Below are 18,184 nucleotides of genomic sequence, written 5' to 3' on the forward strand. Positions count from 1 at the left end.
GGAACCTGTTACCAGAATTTTCGCTATTAAACTAAAAGAATCCCCTTTTGCAGCTCCTGGGCTGCATTCTAAAAAGGTCCCTCTTGCTACTGGCCCCCCTTTCAGACCTAAATAACAACTTTATAGAATATTACCTTTTGCTATGGTAATGAGGTTTGTTGGCCCCGTGGGCGGGCTGTATTTCGTCTGTTATCCCCCCTCCTGCCGCTGTTCGCCGTCCCTCATTGTTCATTTACATAGATGAGGCCGCCGCTCTCATCTTCCGCAGTGCTTCGGGAGTCTCGCGCATGCGCAGTGGTACTATCGCGGGACTGAGCACTGTTTTCAAAACAAGGTAAACGGGGATGATAAAAATAAGCAATGGCCAGCCAGCGCAAGCGCACAACGGTAGAGGCAGAGGTTAAAGCGCGGGCACCAGATTATGGACGGGTACTTGGATGACGCTGGTGATGACATTCACAGCGCCGCCCATAATCTCGCGCCTGCGCAATAACCTCACCGGCCCTCGTGTTTTGAAAACAGTGCTCAGTCCCACAAGACCTCCGGAGCACTGCGTAAGATGAGGGCGGCAGCCTCATCTATGTAAATCAAAAAACAAGGGGTGGTCCTGCACCAATCCGCGTGTTTACCTGCGGTACCGCATGCATCCAGAGGGAAGTTGTTGTGATGTGATCAATCCAGAGCGGGGGTGCCCGTCAGCAGAAGGGATCCGATGGAAGTAGGTAAGATGAAGAAAGGACCGCACTCCATCCGCTGTGCTGGAAAAAGTTTATTTGAACAGGTGCATAGGTAAAAGGGCTGGAGGCAACCTGTGAGCCAGCTCCTAAGAGGGGACGACGGCCGTTTCGCCTTGATTAGGCTTCCACGCGTCCACGAACCGTGGAAGCCTAATCAAGGCGAAACGGCCGTCGTCCCCTCTTAGGAGCTGGCTCACAGGTTGTCTCCAGCCCTTTTGCCTATGCACCTGTTCAAACAAACTTTTTCCAGCACAGCGGATGGAGTGCGGTCCTTTCTTCATCTTACCTACTTTCATCTATGTAAATGAACACTGGGGGATGGTGAACAGCGGCAGGAGGGGGGATAGCGGAAGAAATACAGCCCGTCCACGGGGCCAACAAACCTCATTACTATGGCAAAAGGTAATATTTTATAAAATGTTTATTTAGGTCTGAAAGGGGGGCCAGTAGCAAGATGAACCTTTATAGAATGCAGCCCAGGATCTGCAGAAGGGGATTCTTTTAGTTTAATAGCGAATATTCTGGTGACAGGTTCCCTTTAAAACATATTTGTCCTCATGGAAATGTTCCTGTTCTGTTCACACTAGTGTAATTATGAAACCAATGTTATCCCACTAATTGTGACGGAACTGGTTGACTATTTACTGTGTTTAATGCCCTCCTGACCCTCTCGACGGTAGATTTGGGAGAAAAGGATCCGTCATCTGGACATTAACTGCCCTATCGTCCGTTCCTTGAGAGCTAGGATTCTGCTAGAAGAGTCTTACAGCCACTTAAATCCTGTCTACCCACTATAAACAAGTGTTTAGCCGGAAGCTACTTAATTATTATGGCCATTTAGGCCTGGGGTGAAGACAGCGTCTCCTTCATATGGATCTTTCACTCTTCAAAAAGTCACACTGACCCTGTATGTCCCTATGAGACTCATCTTATGCTGTCACCCCAAGACTTCCGCCTCAACAAGATGGCTATCTAGAGAATTAATAGTTTCTATGCGCAGAGGACACATCTAGTCCTAGTATAGAACCCCTAGATATAACCTAGTCTCGTCCCGAAGCGTTTCATCATGCTCGAATCATCAGGGGACTCCAATACTTCATAGAGGTCAAAGGTTCTGTGCCCCAGCTCCCAAAACAATGAACAGTCAGTGTGACTTTTTGAAGAGTGAAGGATCCGTAGACGCTGTCTTCACCCCAGGCTTAAACTTTTTGGTAAGATTGTTCCTTTCTCTCAAATATCACTAAACAAATACTGTGGGTCATTATGAATTGGACCATTGATAGGTATTTTGTTTGCTTATATTGAGTTTTTTCAATGATTATTGTGAGGCAAATCCCGGGATATGAAGATGAATTATGACTCCAGTCATAACCCCTCATCACTCCCTGGCAGTGCCCCCTCCCTTCTTGTTCTCAGTGTTCCACTTACACCTCCATGGCCATGTCCTGTGATATGGAAATTAGGTGGCTTGGGGACAATGGACACAGGATGACTCCCTGCCGTGACCCTGTAGTGGGGGCTGCTAGCTAGTTAGCAAGGCTATGGAAATAGCCAGACAGAACGACTCCAGTAAAAAATGGTTCATATCTCGCAAGCCATATTTCCGATAAATATGGCAACCATAAAAATGGTGTCTCCGCATGCGGACGATGCCGGCACACCCTTTTTATGGGAGCAGGACATTGGGAAATGCCCCAGGCGTGATATCAGCCAATGGGGAACTGGCAGACAGGTCATGAGTCCCCTCGTTCTGTAGCTAAATTCATAACTGTCACAATGAGAGCATTGGCGTCCGCCTACGACGCTCCCAGGCCAAGTTATGGCCATATTCCATGTTGTGGATTTTGTCCATAACTCCAGCCAGGGGTGGAGCAGTGCTCCCTCTGAGGTCACGAAGGTAGGAGGGGACCTGGATTTGTCCAGGTTGATAACCCTACTTCGGCCATTTTCCAGTGTTCTTTTCGCTGGGGGCACGTGTAGGAAACATCTGTGGGAAGGATCCTAGAAACCTGGGTACAGCGCCCCCCTGTGGCCAGACGCAACAAGGTAACTGCTGGAACTGTGTATGCCTGTTTGTAACCCATGCTTTGATTGTAACTGTACTCTGACATATGTATATTCTGTAGATTCCCTATTGTATATATTGTAGTTTCTAGTGTGCTTTAGGCTGATTAAATTATATAATTAATCTTGGGCTGTTCTGTTATCTCGATCTTGAATCCCACGTCTGTGTGTTCGGCTAATAGTTACCGTAAATCGGTTGGTGGCAGCGAATTGTGCCAAGGATTATTGTGGGGAGGCCAGTGAGATTCGGGGAGATTTTATATATTCCGCCCGCGGAGGTCGGGGGAATATATACCTTACTCTCACCGGGGACCCTTCAATAATCGGCATAAGTAGTATAGCGGCCTCCTTGCTTATTGTCGGGCAATTCCATAATTGGCCTGACTATAAGAGGGGCGCTAGAGAGCGCGTCACGTGCTCTGTCTGTCGGTCGGGAGGTATAAAGGAGGGGTGACCCCCACTTGTTACCCCCCGATTGTGACGTACTGGTAGCCAGCGCGGGGGATTTCTGAGTGACCCCCCCGGTGGTTTGTGACAATTATTTTTTACGATCTATTGGACCACTGTCCTTATACAGGTGTAAAATATTCATGCTCTATTTGTGTTGTGTTTGTGTTTTTGTTATATTTGTGGTATCCTTGAGTTGTCCATGTACTCACATCTATCTATATGGTACATGGTGGATTATGTTTCATCCTAGTACTCGAGGATGCTTTTGGTTACTAAGAAATTTTTAGTATATTATATGACTTTGAAAATAAAAGTTATGTTTTAGCCCTTTACAATTGCTGTTTACTACTAAATTTGGTAAAGAGGTCCTCATATAATTGCTGATTGTCTCTTTACTCTGTCCAAGGAAAAAATCAGCCATCTGCACATCCCCATAGAATATGAATTAAGAGCTAGAACTCGTCTGATTATTCCAGTTGTGTGCATGAGCCCTTAGAGAAAGAACGGCTGTTCTGGAGCAGAACCTTGCTGCCTTTTATAATTTTACTGTATTTTTCGGACTATAAAATGCCCTTTTTAAAAAGAAAAACTCCTGCTGCTAAAAAGTGTGTGCGTCTAATAGGCCAGAGACAGCTTCCAGTGATGGAGGAGAAGGCTTGGCACCGCATCCTCCCCGATCAGAGAGCTGCCCTCTGTCCTCCTGCTGTACAGTGATCTGGTCAGAGCAGGAGAGGGAGCTAAATGGAGGCTGAAGGACCTTTCACATGAGTAATTCCAGGACTTTTCAGGTCATGTGACTGAAAACATGACCTGAAAGGTCCTAAAGTTAACTGTGGAAGGTCCTTCAGCCAATCAGCTGGTTTGGCCTGTTCAGTTCCCGATCAGGAACTGCAAGGTGTGTGTCTGTATGTGTATAGCAGACTTGTATGTCTATACGCATGGTTGTAGTTCGCTTGTAGCAGCGCTGTGTGTGTCTATATGTGCATGTAGTTTGCATGTAGTAAGAGCTGTGTGTGTATAATACACACTGCAGAGTGACACTAACAATAGATTTATTACTCTATTATTCTACCCTAGTACATTAAACATAGTACTAATAACCCCTCTACACCATTTTCTCCTGTCTAAACCTAGGGTGCATCTTATGGTAAGGAGCATCTTATAGTCTGAAAAAATATGGTAATTATCCTCCAGACATTGCAAAGTTATGATTTTTTTCATGGTGGTATTTGCCTGCTGGAATGTGAGACGGATCATTGCCTCTTACCTGATGGTGTCCACAGCTCTTTTGATTAACCAGCCTAGAGCTAATAATCACATGTCTGTCTCTCCACAAAAACGACATTGTGCAAGGTGCGCTAATCACAAGAAGAGCTGCAGACACCTTTTTGATGAGAGGGAAAACTGCCTCCTAAGTGGCCGCATAACATTGTACTGACTGATGAAATGGGATGTGTAAATTAAATAGATTTCCACCAAGTCCACCAGACAAACATATTGCAGTACTATTTCACATGGTTATTTCATGTTCCTTTTAAAAGCTGCTTTCAACTGCTGCTCAGCCAGGATCTTTCCCCACTTTATTTACAATCTGTAATGGAAATCCCTCTGGCCGGGTAGGAGTGAACAGCAGAGGGATTTGGAGAGGGGGATTCTCTGATTGCTTGTTCCAAAAATAGAGTAGGGATCTTGTTGTGTAGCAGTTCAAAGCAGCTTTCTTTGTCGCTCCATTGGGAGACCCAGACAATTGGGTGTATAGCTTCTGCCTCCGGAGGCCACACAAAGTATTACACTTTAAAAAGTGTAACCCCCTCCCCTCTGCCTATACACCCTCCCGTGCATCACGGGCTCCTCAGTTTTATGCTTTGTGTGGAAGGAGGCACACATCCACTCATGCTCCCATTTTAGTCAGCAGCAGCTGCTGATTTTATCGGTTGGAAGAAAAGAGGGCCCCCACAGGGCCCCCGGCATGCTCCCTTCTCACCCCACTAAGTCGGCGGTGCTGTTAAGGTTGAGGTACCCATTGCGGGTACAGAGGCTGGAGCCACATGCCGTTTTCCTTCACCATCCCTTAGAGGCTCTGGGAGAAGTGGGATCCTAACCAGTCATCCATTCACTGGGACCGGGCTCCCTCCGCAGCCCCTGTGGGAATCTGCCGGACAGGAGACTTGTATCATCAGGGACAGGGCCCTGCATCTAAAGGTACTCTGTGTCCCCATGGGGACGGTGCATGGAGCGCTCGTTTCACAGACGCTGCAGCTGCTGCTGGTTTTGTGACGACCGGGACTTCCGCGCCGACCGCGCCTGTTTGTCGGCCGCGGTATTAAATTTAGTCCCCGGCTTCATGCGGCCTAGTACCATAACTCCCGCCCCCGGGCCTGCCAGTCAGGGGTAAGGGCGGGACGGTCGACCTGACGTCGGCAGTGAGGGCTGGAGCATACTTTAGGTTTCCTCCCCCCCCTCACTGATCACTGTGGGGCACCAGATTCCCGCACTTTACTAGTCGCCGCCCACGGCTCCCTCCTCCCCTGAGAGCTCCGGCAGCCATTTTTACAACACATTCTGCCAGTGGAGGATTTCAGGAACGAGCTCTGCAGCTCTGGGAGACCCAAGGCAGGGAATCTGGTGGACACACACCGCTTTGGGCGGTCGGTAAGCCACACCGGTGACCCGGTGCCTATATTTGTATATATTTTCTCTGTTCGGCCGAGTTGTTTTGCTTTTGGCTATATACCCTCGGTGATCACGCTCCTAGGAGACAACAGCATGTCGTCCACAAGGAGCAAGGGCGCTAAGGCAAAGGGTTATTTTGCAACCTGTACCTCTTGTGCGGCTATGTTACCTGCAGGTTCCACCTACCCTCACTGTGAGCAATGTTCGGCCCCTGTTGCACTTGCTCAGCCGGAGCCTCGGGCACTAGTGGGACCCTCGGCTCAGGCAGACCCGTCTGCTTCCCCTGTCCAGGTGGCAGGGACAGAGTTTGCAGTTTTTGCTGAGAAACTCTCTGAGTCACTTTCACAATCCATGGCTCAGTCTATGGACAAATGGTCTGCCAAGCTACTAGAAGCCTTGCAGTCCAGATCGGTCCTTACACAGGCCCCGGGCACTGTTGGATCATCGCCTCCAGGCCCCTCTCGGTCTGCGCCGCAGCGTGCTCCCGGGGTGGCCCATAGGTCTCACGTGGAGAACTCCGGCACGGACCACAGTCCCAGACCGGCTAAGCGGGCTCGCTGGGAATCTTCTCCGACTTCCTCACGCTGCTCGGGGTCTCAGCTTGAGGACTCTCTGGAGGATGAGGCGGACATCGCAGCTCAGGGCTCTGACCCTGACGTTGCTCTCAATCTTGATACACCTGAAGGGGACGCCATAGTAAATGACCTTATAGCGTCCATCAACCAGATGCTAGATCTTTCTCCCCCAACTCCACCTATAGAGGAGTCGGCTTCGCAGCAGGAGAAACACCAGTTTAGGTTTCCCAAACGTACACGGAGTGCGTTTTTCGATCACTCTAACTTCAGAGATGCTGTCCAGAAGCACAGAGCATTTCCGGACAAGCGCTTTACTAAGCGCCTTAATGACACACGTTACCCCTTCCCCTCTGACGTAGTTAAGGGTTGGGCTCAATGTCCCAAGGTGGATCCTCCAGTCTCTAGACTGGCGGCTAGATCTGTAGTATCAGTTGCAGAGGGCTCATCGCTCAAGGATGCCACTGACAGGCAGATAGAGCTCCTGGTGAAATCCATCTATGAGGCCACGGGCGCGTCTTTTGCCCCGGCTTTTGCAGCCGTGTGGGCACTCCAAGCTATCTCAGCTTGTCTGTCTGAGATTAATGCGGTCACACGTACCTCTGCTCCGCAAGTTGCGTCTTGGACTTCTCAGGCATCGGCTTTTTCGTCCTACGCCATGAACGCCGTCCTGGACTCTGCTAGCCGTACAGCGGTAGCATCCGCTAATTCGGTGGCAGTCCGCAGGGCCATGTGGCTACGCGAATGGAAGGCAGACTCTGCTTCCAAGAAGTTCTTAACCGGTTTGCCGTTTTCTGGCGACCGATTGTTTGGCGAGCGATTGGATGAAATTATTAAGGAATCCAAGGGAAAGGACTCGTCCTTACCCCAGTCCAAACCGAAGAGACCTCAGCAACGGAAAATACAATCGAGGTTTCGGTCCTTTCGGCCCTCAGCCAAGTCCCAATCCTCCTCGTCCAACAGGCCAGAGAAGGGCCAGAGGAACTCTTATGCGTGGCGGTCTAAGTCACGTCCCCAAAAAAACGCCGGAGGCACTGCCTCCAAGGCGGCCTCCTCATGACTTTCGGCCTCCCCAAACCGCATCCTCGGTCGGTGGCAGGCTCTCCCGCTTGTGCGACGCCTGGTTGCCACATGTCCAAGACCGATGGGTGAGAGACATTGTCTCACGGTTACAGGATAGAGTTCAGCTCTCGTCCTCCGACTCGTTTCTTCAGAACATCTCCGCCCCCATCTCGGGCCGGCGCACTTTTTCAGGCTGTGGGCGTCCTGAAGTCAGAAGGAGTGGTGATTCCCGTTCCCCCTCAGGAACATGGTCACGGTTTCTACTCCAACTTGTTCGTGGTGCCAAAGAAGGACGGATCATTCCGTCCCGTTCTGGACCTCAAACTGCTCAACAGGCATGTGAGCACCAGAAGGTTTCGGATGGAATCTCTTCGCTCGGTCATCGCTTCGATGTCACAAGGAGACTTCCTAGCATCAATCGACATCAAGGATGCTTATCTCCATGTGCCGATCGCACCCGAGCATCAACGCTTCCTGCGTTTCGCCATCGGGGACGAACACCTTCAGTTCGTGGCACTGCCTTTCGGCCTGGCGACAGCCCCACGGGTCTTCACCAAGGTCATGGCATCCGTTGTGGCGGTCCTACACTCTCAGGGCCACTCGGTGATCCCTTACTTAGACGATCTCCTAGTCAGGGCACCCTCCCGGGTGGCGTGTCAACACAGCCTGACCGTCGCTCTGGAGACTCTCCAGCGGTTCGGGTGGATCATCAACTTCCCAAAGTCCAAGTTGACACCGACCCAATCACTGACTTACCTCGGGATGGAGTTTCATACTCTCTCAGCGATAGGCAAGCTACCGCTGGACAAACAGCTTTCGCTGCAGACAGGGGTGCAATCTCTTCTTCGGGGCCAGACACACCCCTTGAGGCGCCTCATGCACTTCCTGGGGAAGATGGTGGCAGCAATGGAGACAGTCCCCTTCGCTCAGTTTCATCTGCGCCCACTCCAATGGGACATTCTCCGCAAATGGGACAGGAGGTCGACGTCCCTCGACAGGAAAGTCTCTCTTTCCCTTGCAGCCAAAACCTCTCTTCAGTGGTGGCTTCTTCCCACTTCTCTGTCGCAGGGAAAATCCTTCCTGCCCCCATCCTGGGCTGTAGTCACGACGGACGCGAGTCTGTCAGGGTGGTGAGCGGTTTTTCTCCACCACAGGGCTCAGGGAACCTGGACTCCGACAGAGTCCTACCTTCAGATCAATGTTCTGGAGATAAGGGCAGTGTATCTAGCCCTAAAGGCGTTCCATCGGTGGCTGGAGGGCAGGCAGATCCGCATACAGTCGGACAACGCCACGGCGGTCGCGTACATCAACCACCAGGGCGGCACGCGCAGCCGTCAAGCCTTCCAGGAAGTCCGGCGGATTCTGCTGTGGGCGGAGGCCACAGCCTCCACCATCTCCGCAGTTCACATCCCGGGCGTAGAAAACTGGGAAGCAGGCTTTCTCAGTCGTCAGGGCATGGATGCGGGGGGAATGGTCTCTTCACCCAGACGTGTTTCGAGAGATCTGTCGCCGCTGGGGAACGCCGGACGTCGATCTCATGGCGTCACGGCACAGCACTTTTCTTTCATTCCTTCAATCCGTAATGGACAAGGGTTTGTCTCTCGGCTCTCTCAAGGGACAAGTATCGGCGCTATCCGTATTTTTCAAAAGCGTCTAGCCAGGCTTCCGCAGGTCCGCACGTTCCTGCAGGGAGTTTGCCACATAGTCCCACCTTACAAGCGTCCGCTGGAACCCTGGGACCTTAACAGGGTGCTAACGGCTCTTCAGAAACCACCTTTCGAGCCGCTGCGGGATGTCTCTTTATCACGTCTTTCGCAGAAGGTGGCATTTCTAGTGGCAGTTACATCGCTCCGTAGAGTGTCGGAGCTGGCAGCGCTGTCATGCAAAGCCCCCTTTCTGGTTTTTCACCAGGAAAAGGTGGTTCTGCGTCCTGTTACGGAATTTCTCCCTAAGGTGGTATCTCCTTTTCATCTCAATCAGGATATCTCCTTACCTTCATTTTGCCCTAATCCAGTTCACCAATGTGAAAAGGATTTGCACTCATTAGATCTGGTGAGAGCACTCCGGTTCTACGTGTCTCGCACGGCGCCCCTGCGCCGTTCTGATGCGCTCTTTGTCCTTGTCGCTGGCCAGCGTAAGGGTTCACAGGCTTCCAAGTCAACCTTGGCTCGGTGGATCAAGGAACCGATTCTTGAAGCCTACCGTTCTTCTGGGCTTCCGCTTCCTTTGGGGCTGAAAGCCCATTCTACCAGAGCCGTGGGTGCGTCCTGGGCATTGCGGCACCGGGCTACGGCTCAGCAGGTGTGTCAGGCAGCTACCTGGTCTAGTCTGCACACTTTCACGAAACACTATCAGGTGCATACCTATGCTTCGGCAGACGCCAGTCTAGGTAGGCGAGTCCTTCAGGCGGCGGTTGCCCACCTGTAAGAGGGGGCCGTTTCCGCTCTTTTTATTGAGGTATTCTTTTACCCACCCAGGGACTGCTTTTGGACGTCCCAATTGTCTGGGTCTCCCAATGGAGTGACAAAGAAGGGAATTTTGTTTACTTACCGTAAATTCCTTTTCTTCTAGCTCCTATTGGGAGACCCAGCACCCGCCCCTGTTCCCTTCGGGCTGTTGTTCTTTTGTGTACACATGTTGTTCATGTTGAATCGTTTCTTTTGGTTCATGGTTTTCAGTTCTCCGAACATCCTTCGGATTGACTTTACCTTAGACCAATTTATAAGTTTCCTCCTTCCTGCTTTTGCACCAAAACTGAGGAGCCCGTGATGCACGGGAGGGTGTATAGGCAGAGGGAAGGGGTTACACTTTTTAAAGTGTAATACTTTGTGTGGCCTCCGGAGGCAGAAGCTATACACCCAATTGTCTGGGTCTCCCAATAGGAGCTAGAAGAAAAGGAATTTACGGTAAGTAAACAAAATTCCCTTCTTTAAAGAGGTATGATTTGGCTTTTTAAAACAGCACTGCTACATGTTTTTTTAGGGGAGAAAGAAGCAAAATAAGGTAATAAAATAGATTACAAAAATGCATAACATTGCTATGCTTGTAATGTAGCTAAATTATAAAAAAAATTACTTTAGCAAAGTAAATTAATTTTTTTGATCATTTGTTAAGTTAATATGTAGCTTTGGAATCCCTATGATTACTTTTATTCAAGTTCTAAACACATAAATTGTTTAAAAAGTAGTAGTAGCTGTTATAAAACTGCTTTACTATTGTCTAACGTTGACCCTGATTACTGCTTACAGAGAAGGACTGGTTGGATGAAGATAAGGAAAGAGAACAGGTACTCATGCAGGAGCTGGTGACCCTCATTGAGCAGAGAAATGCTATTGTCAAGTGCTTAGATGAAGACCGGCAAAGGTATGAACGATGCTGTCCTTGAATTGTTTGATTCATTTGATTTTTTCCTTTGTGTCCTTCAATTACAAGGCAGGACAGTGAAGTTGCCGCATTTTGTTGCATGGATAGTGTGACATAATGTCATGCAAGCCCCAGGACAGCCAGTGCTAACGCTGCTAGAATGGCACCGGAGACGAGTTTAATTGCTATTATTTTACTTGGGGCTGGGGGGAGGAAACCTAGTGATTGAGAAGGGGGTTGTCTGATTAGAGGACAATATCTTTAAAGGGAATCTGTCAAATGGTTTCTGCCACCACACGAGAGTAGCCTGATATAGGGGAAGAGACCCTGATTGGAATGATGTATTATTTACTGTGTCACGTACATGGCATGAGACTCCTAGTCCTCTAGTGACAATCTGCAGACAAAACAGTGATTTTATTGAAACAACAACACAGCCTAGTAAGTGACACATCACAGGAATCAGGGTCTCTACCTCCTATATTGTTCTGCTTTTGGATTACATAGTATAAACCTGCTGACAGATTTCCTTTATTGATATTTGTTGGCGCCCCTCCTGACTTATTTCCCTTGATTTGCTGTAAATATTAGGGCTTTGATAATTACATTGCTCACACTACTTTGTAAAGGCCTTCAACAACTCTTAGCTTGTTAGATCATTACAAGTCATTACTTGCTGGTAATCGTCATAAACAATCTGGATTTCCTTTGTACTTTAAGACATAAAATAATAGTTTCACATTTAATTTTTAATGTACAACAATTAAATGTCTAGATCCTGGCGGTCTCTGAAACCGTTTATTAAAACAGGATTGGAACTTTCCCTCATCTCCTCCCGAGCAGGTGATTTTTTTTTTTTATTATGAAGAGATAGGACATAAAGGGTTATGTATGGATCTACCATTCCCCTCTGCAGCCTCCGTAGTGCTGAATGCTTAAAATACAGCTTTCTAGTAGGAAAGGTCTTCTAGTAAAACACATGGATGCAACTATTTTTTTTTTTTATTATTGATTTGCTCATCCTTAGTCTTATTTTATGTCAGCAGTAGAAAACCTGAAGACACAGCGTCCTTCAATTAAATTACATGTTGGTGTGATTTCTCTATAGGGAGGAAGAGGAGGACAAGTTAATAGAAGCAATGATCCAAAGGAAAGGTAAGGGGCTCATTGGAGAGGAAATTGTCTATTTCTACGAGAAAGAAGCTGTGTATATTAAAGAAAGCATGATAAGTAAGCTAAGGTGTAACGCTTGCGGCCAGTGTAGAGGCAGTGAGCGGGAGTAGTGGACCCACTGGACCATAGGGGGGACCCGGGTTTACACTTCAGTGAGAGGGGCTTAACCGCCTACTGTGAGTTGGACGCCAGGTACCACCCCCAGAACAAGAGATGGACTCTGGTAAAGGCACAGGTGCAGGCAGATGCTAGCGGGTTGACTGAGGCAGGTATGGTGGGCACAGTAGGGATGGATAGGTATGGTAAGGCAGGTGACACACAAGGATAACGGGACAGGAGCTTTGGACCTGACAACTAGCTAGCAGACTGGTAGCCAAACTAACTAACGACATTGCGCAGGCACCTCCCCTAATGGGAGGGTGACTTAAATACATATTCCTGGAAATAGCGCATTGGCATGCCATAAGCACACTCCCGGGAGACCTGAGCTGCAACCACAGACCTCGGGAGGAGGAGAAAGCAGGAGCATACGAGAATGGCAGTGGGGGAGGAAGCAACCTGGCTGGGGTGGTGAGTAAAGGGCACTTTACACGCTGCGATATCCCGTACCCGCCCCCGTCGGTTGTGCGTCACGGGCAAATCGCTGCCCGTGGCGAACATCGCTAACGCCCATTACACGGACTTACCTTCCCTGCGACGTCGCTCTGGCTGGCGATCCGCCTCATTTTTTAGGGGGGGAGGTGCGTGCGGCGTCACAGCGACGTCACCCGGCAGCCGTCCAATAGCAGAGGAGGGGTGGAGATGAGTGGCTGGAACATGCCGCCCACCTCCTTCCTTTTTCATTGCCGGTGGATGCAGGTAAGGAGATGTTTGTCGTTCCTGCGGTGTCACACATAGCGATGTGTGCTGCCGCAGGAATGAGGAACAACATCGTACCTGCAGCAGCAACGATATTTGGAAAAGGAGCGACGTGTCAACGAGCAACGATTTTTCACATTTTTGCGCTCGTTGATCATCGCTCCTTGGTGTCACGCTGCGATGTCGCTAACTGCGCCGGATGTGCGTCACTAACGACGTGACCCTGACGATATATGGTTAGCGATGTCGCAGCTTGTAAACCACCCTTAAGCCTGCGTCCCTGCAGAGATGCTTGCACTACATAAAGTCCCGCTTCTCCCAATTTCCTTTAAAAATCACTTATCACTAGATCAAAATTGGTCCATTTTTGCTGTTTATACTGCTCTCAAGTTTATTTTCGGGTTTTTTCCCCCTAAATCTGCTATTTGAATCTATTCGAACACAGAGAAATGTTTGGGTTTTTTTTTTTTGTTTTTTTTTTATTATGGCTATTACAAGGGGACTATGCTCACATGGTAATAATGCAAAGGAGCAGAAAAACACCCCCATGAGGATCTGTGAGCAATGACTTCCCTTGGTGTAAAAAAAAAAAGAAGCTCCTATCTCTTGTACCATATGCCAGATTGAAACAAAGAAAAATAGACTGATTACGTAGGGGAGCAGCAGGAATAAAATAAGCGCAAAAACTGGTCACTACTGACCTAGCGAATGGGCCTCTTTTAATATTGTATACCCAAGTCTAATATTATTTGATGACTTTTCACCAAATTCATGTTGAAATGGACACATGATGTAATAGAGGCTGCAGAGCAAAAGAACTTCTTTTTTTTTTTTTTTCTCTCTGTATTTTGCCTTTGTTGCAGAGCTAGTCGGCAAACAAAGTTTGTATTTGGCACCTAATGAGTTAAAATTAAAAAAAAAACCACTCCGGTGACAAATACTTTGATTTTATATATATATATATGTCTCTGTCTGTCTGTCTGTCTGTCTGTCTGTCTGTCTGTCTGTCTGTCTTGCTCCAAAATTGTGTCCTTACGGTGACACAAAGCTGATCGGCCGCTGGGCTCGCCATGGCCCCGCCCCCCGCACGGATTGGCCGCTCGCCTCGGCTCCGCCCCCCCCCCCCACGGATTGGTCGCTCGCCTCGGCCTGGCCCCGCACTCCGCATGGATTGGCCACTCGCCCCGGCCCTCCGAACGCATCGCCAGACATAACCTTGCGCTGCTGGGATCGTGAAGGAGCCGGTGAACGCTGGTAACCATTATACACATCGGGTAACTAAGGTCCCTTAGTTACCCGATGTGTATCATAGTTACCAGTGTACACCGGCTCCGTCAGGATCCCAGCAGCGCCAGACATAACCTTGCGATGCTGGGATCTTGACGGAGCCGGTGAACGCTGGTAACCATTATACACATCGGGTAACTAAGGTCCCTTAGTTACCCGATGTGTATCATAGTTACCAGCGTACACCGGCTCCCGGTAAACATGTGCAGGGAGCCGGCATTATACTCCTCTCCCCCCAGGACTACTCCTCCTATTATAGTCCTCCTATTATACTCCTCTCTGAGTATAATAGGAGAACTATTATAGCATGGGGGATGGAGCACGATTGGTTGCGCAGCATGGGGGATGTAGCACGATGGGGGGTGCGCAGCATGGGGAGTGCGCAGCATGGGGGATGGAGCACAATGGGGAGTGCGCAGCATGGGGGATGGAGCACGATAGGGAGTGCACAGCATGGGGGATGGAGCACGATGGGGGGTGCGCAGCATCTGGGATGGAGCACGATGGGGAATGCGCAGCATAGGGGATGGAGCACGATGGGGGTGGGCAGCATGGGGGATGGAGCACGATGGGGGGTGCGCAGCATGGGGGATGGGGCACGATGGGGGGTACGCAGCATGGGGGATGGAGCACGATGGGAGGTGCACACCTCCCCCCAACACACACACACACACACACAACACACCACACACACACTGGGAACCACAAACACCGCCATACACAGACACACACAGACAACGCCCAACACACAAACACCGCGGCATACATAAATATACGCACATACCGCACAACACACACATTGCACAAAACATACCTCCCCCCCCCAAAACACACCACACCCACACAAACCGCGCAACACACACACAGCGCTCCACAAACAACGCAACACACGCAACACACATACAACACCGCTCTCACCCCCCGCCACACCCAGACAACACCCAGAACATGTACAGCGCCCTACACAAACACTTGGTGACTACACACAACAACATATATATGTATATATATATATATATAACAAAAATCATACATGAACTACACAATTCGTAAATTCTAGAATACCCGATGCGTAGAATCGGGCCACCTTCTAGTATATAGATCATTGCCTTATTCTGTCTGTCTGTCTTGCTCCAAAATTCTGTCCTTACCGCGACAAGCGTCTCATTGGCCGCTCGCCTCGGCTCCGCCCCCCCCCCGCACGGATTGGCCGCTCGCCCAGGCTCCTCCCCCCCACGGATTGGCCTCTCGCCCCGGCCCCCTGCACGCATTGGCAACTCTGCCACGCCCCGCCCCCTCACGCATTGCACGCTCGCTCTGGCCTTGCCCCCCGCACGCATTCCCCGAACCGACACGGAGCCCCGACTCCCAGGTGAGTGCTGTACCCCCGGGAGCCCACATCAGCGTACGCCGCCAACCCAGCCGACACATACCCTCGCATTGCTGGGGTTGCCGGCGTACGCTGGTGTGGGCTCCCGTGCGAGCGGGGTCGGGCTACGCTGGTAACCATGGTACACATCGAGTAATATTGTGTAGCATAGTTACCAGCGTACACCGGCTCCCAGGTAAGCGCATCAAGGTCCTGCAGCGGCGGAACACGCACACACATAAGAACAGACACACACACACACACATCAGATCACACTCACTCTCACACACACCTCACACACACATCAGATCGCATCCACACACAACATCTGGCGATATCGCTTGCTTCTCGGCGGCGATACTGTGCGTGCAGTGACCTTCCAGGACCTGCCGGAGGATCACATGGCCAGAAGCATGTGGTATCTCCGGATGTTGTGAGTGTGAGCGCGTATGTGCAATATCGTAAATGTGTGTGTGCGTGTATGCGATCGGGTGTGTGCGTGTCAGCAGAAGGCAGAGGAGCACTGCGTGCAGCACAGCTGCTAGGACCGCACACCGGAGGGCACAGGCAGAAGTGGGGTGTGAGTGTATGCGATCAGATGTGTGCGTGTATACTGTCTGATGTGTGACTGTGGAGCACGATGGAAGGTGCACAGCATGGGGGATGGAGCACGATGGGGAGTGCGCAAAATAGGGGATGGAGCACGATGGGGGGTGCGCAGCATGGGGGATGGAGCACGATGGGGAGTGCGCAGCATGGGGGATGGAGCACGATGGAGGGTGCGCGGCATGGGGGATGGAGCACGATGGGGGGTGCGCGGCATGGGGGATGGAGCACACTCACAAAACACAAACTCCACACCCACACAAACCGCGCAACACACACACACAACGCTAAAGACACACAGCGCTCCACAAACAACGCAACACACACAACGCAACACACAAACAACACCGCCCTCACCCCCGCCACACAACACCCAGAACATGTACAGCGCCCTACACAAACACTTGGTAACTACACATATTATATATATATAATATATATATATATAATTTATATACAGTGTATGTATGTATGTGTGTGTGTGTATATACATTTATATAGACCTTTTTATGCCACTCTGCTCTCACTAGTACATCCTGTGTCCTGTGCAATATGTTCAATTTCCAAAGCGCCTCTTTTTAAGCTCTTTCTAAAGCTGTGGTATTAACTTTTTAATTTCCTTATTACTCAATTATTCAGATTTCCACACACAATCTACTAAGAAGAAGAAAGGAAAATTCAAGCCAATGAAAGTTCTTAAGCTTCTGTCTCCGAAACAAGATGCAAAAACAAAGAACCCAAAGGACAAAACTCGAGAGCAGGAGGATGGGGCCAAGAGGTAGATGAAGTGGAAGCAAAGATGACCTAAGTCCATTTTTGATGTGCCTCGCTCTAATCCACCACTGAGCTGACTCACAGTGCGCAGTGAAGGAGTCTCCTAACACAGCAGATGTAATTACACCGAGTCATTACATGGCAGATGAGGCTTATACTCTGCATGGAAGATCTAAGTGACATACGTGTAGTCATAGCGTCTTCACTAACTATAATCAAGTAAAATGAGATGGCACTGCTTAACGAACATCACTTTTATATTCCGGGATATTTTCCTTTATTTTTGCATTTCTACTTTTGCTTAGAAAAATAGAACAACTAAAGATGTGAAGAATCCCAATCTATAATAATGTTCTCAGAGAAAGTTGATGATTGGCACAAATATGTGCTCACGTTCCAATAGAAAGTCTTTATTTTTAGCGTTCGGTGCTTTGTATAAATAGAACAGTAATCTTTACAAGCCTCCATTACTTCTACTTTTCAAATGGGCCACATTAATAATACATGATTTCCCAAAGGCAGAGTCATTGTTTGCAAGGGCTCCTAATAATCCACTGTATTGCTTTTATATGCACAAAAAAGGGGGTGTCAAAAGCGGGAAAAAAGTTTACTTACCATCTCCAAAAATGACAAACTATGCGGACCATAATTCTATTATTCAAAAAGATTGTTTCCATTCAGGCTCAGATTAGGAGTGTCATCATATTTGGTTATACCATTTTTTTGTCTACGTGAGGCTTAATTTAAAAAGGTATAAATATATTGTAGTAGGGTGAATACAGATTCATGAAAGTGACATCAAACAACTTATTTTGCTTTATTCATTAGACTCTGCTGAAATATAGTGCTGGGTGGGTGTCGCCAGAGAATCTAGTGGCGGGTGTCGACAGTGAATCTAGAGGTGGGTGTTGGGAATAAGTCTAGTGGCGGTTGGATGTCGGCAGAGAAGTCTAATGGCGGGCGGGTGTCGGCAGAGAAGTCTAGTGGTTGGTGGGTGTCGGCAGAGAAGTCTAGTGGCGGGCGGGTGGGTGTCGGCAGAGAGGTCTAGTGGCGGGCGGGTGTCGGCAGAGAGGTCTAGTGGCGGGCGGGTGTCGGCAGAGAAGTCTAGTGGCGGGCGCGTGTCGGCAGAGAAGTCTAGCGGCGGGCGCGTGTCGGCAGAGAAGTCTATTGGCGGGCGCGTGTCGGCAGAGAAGTCT

The 18,184-nt window shown here is 49.4% G+C and overlaps 2 protein-coding genes across 2 annotated transcripts in view; one reads left to right on the top strand and one right to left on the bottom strand.

Annotated features, from left to right (window-relative positions):
- MICALL1 (MICAL like 1) overlaps nucleotides 1–18,009 on the top strand; it is a 79,506-nt gene extending 61,497 nt beyond the window's left edge. Inside the window, exons 14-16 of the mRNA XM_075321807.1 lie at nucleotides 10,807–10,921; nucleotides 12,030–12,076; nucleotides 16,854–18,009. Of these exons, the coding sequence (XP_075177922.1) occupies nucleotides 10,807–10,921; nucleotides 12,030–12,076; nucleotides 16,854–16,996 (305 nt within the window). The 3' untranslated portion in view covers nucleotides 16,997–18,009. The remainder of the gene's footprint in view (nucleotides 1–10,806; nucleotides 10,922–12,029; nucleotides 12,077–16,853) is intronic.
- Nucleotides 1–18,184, bottom strand: part of C8H22orf23 (chromosome 8 C22orf23 homolog) — a 115,700-nt gene that overhangs the window by 40,095 nt on the left and 57,421 nt on the right. The gene's annotated exons all lie outside the window — the stretch shown is intronic.

Source organism: Anomaloglossus baeobatrachus, chromosome 8 (genome assembly GCF_048569485.1).
Source record: "Anomaloglossus baeobatrachus isolate aAnoBae1 chromosome 8, aAnoBae1.hap1, whole genome shotgun sequence".
Lineage (NCBI taxonomy): Eukaryota > Metazoa > Chordata > Amphibia > Anura > Aromobatidae > Anomaloglossus > Anomaloglossus baeobatrachus.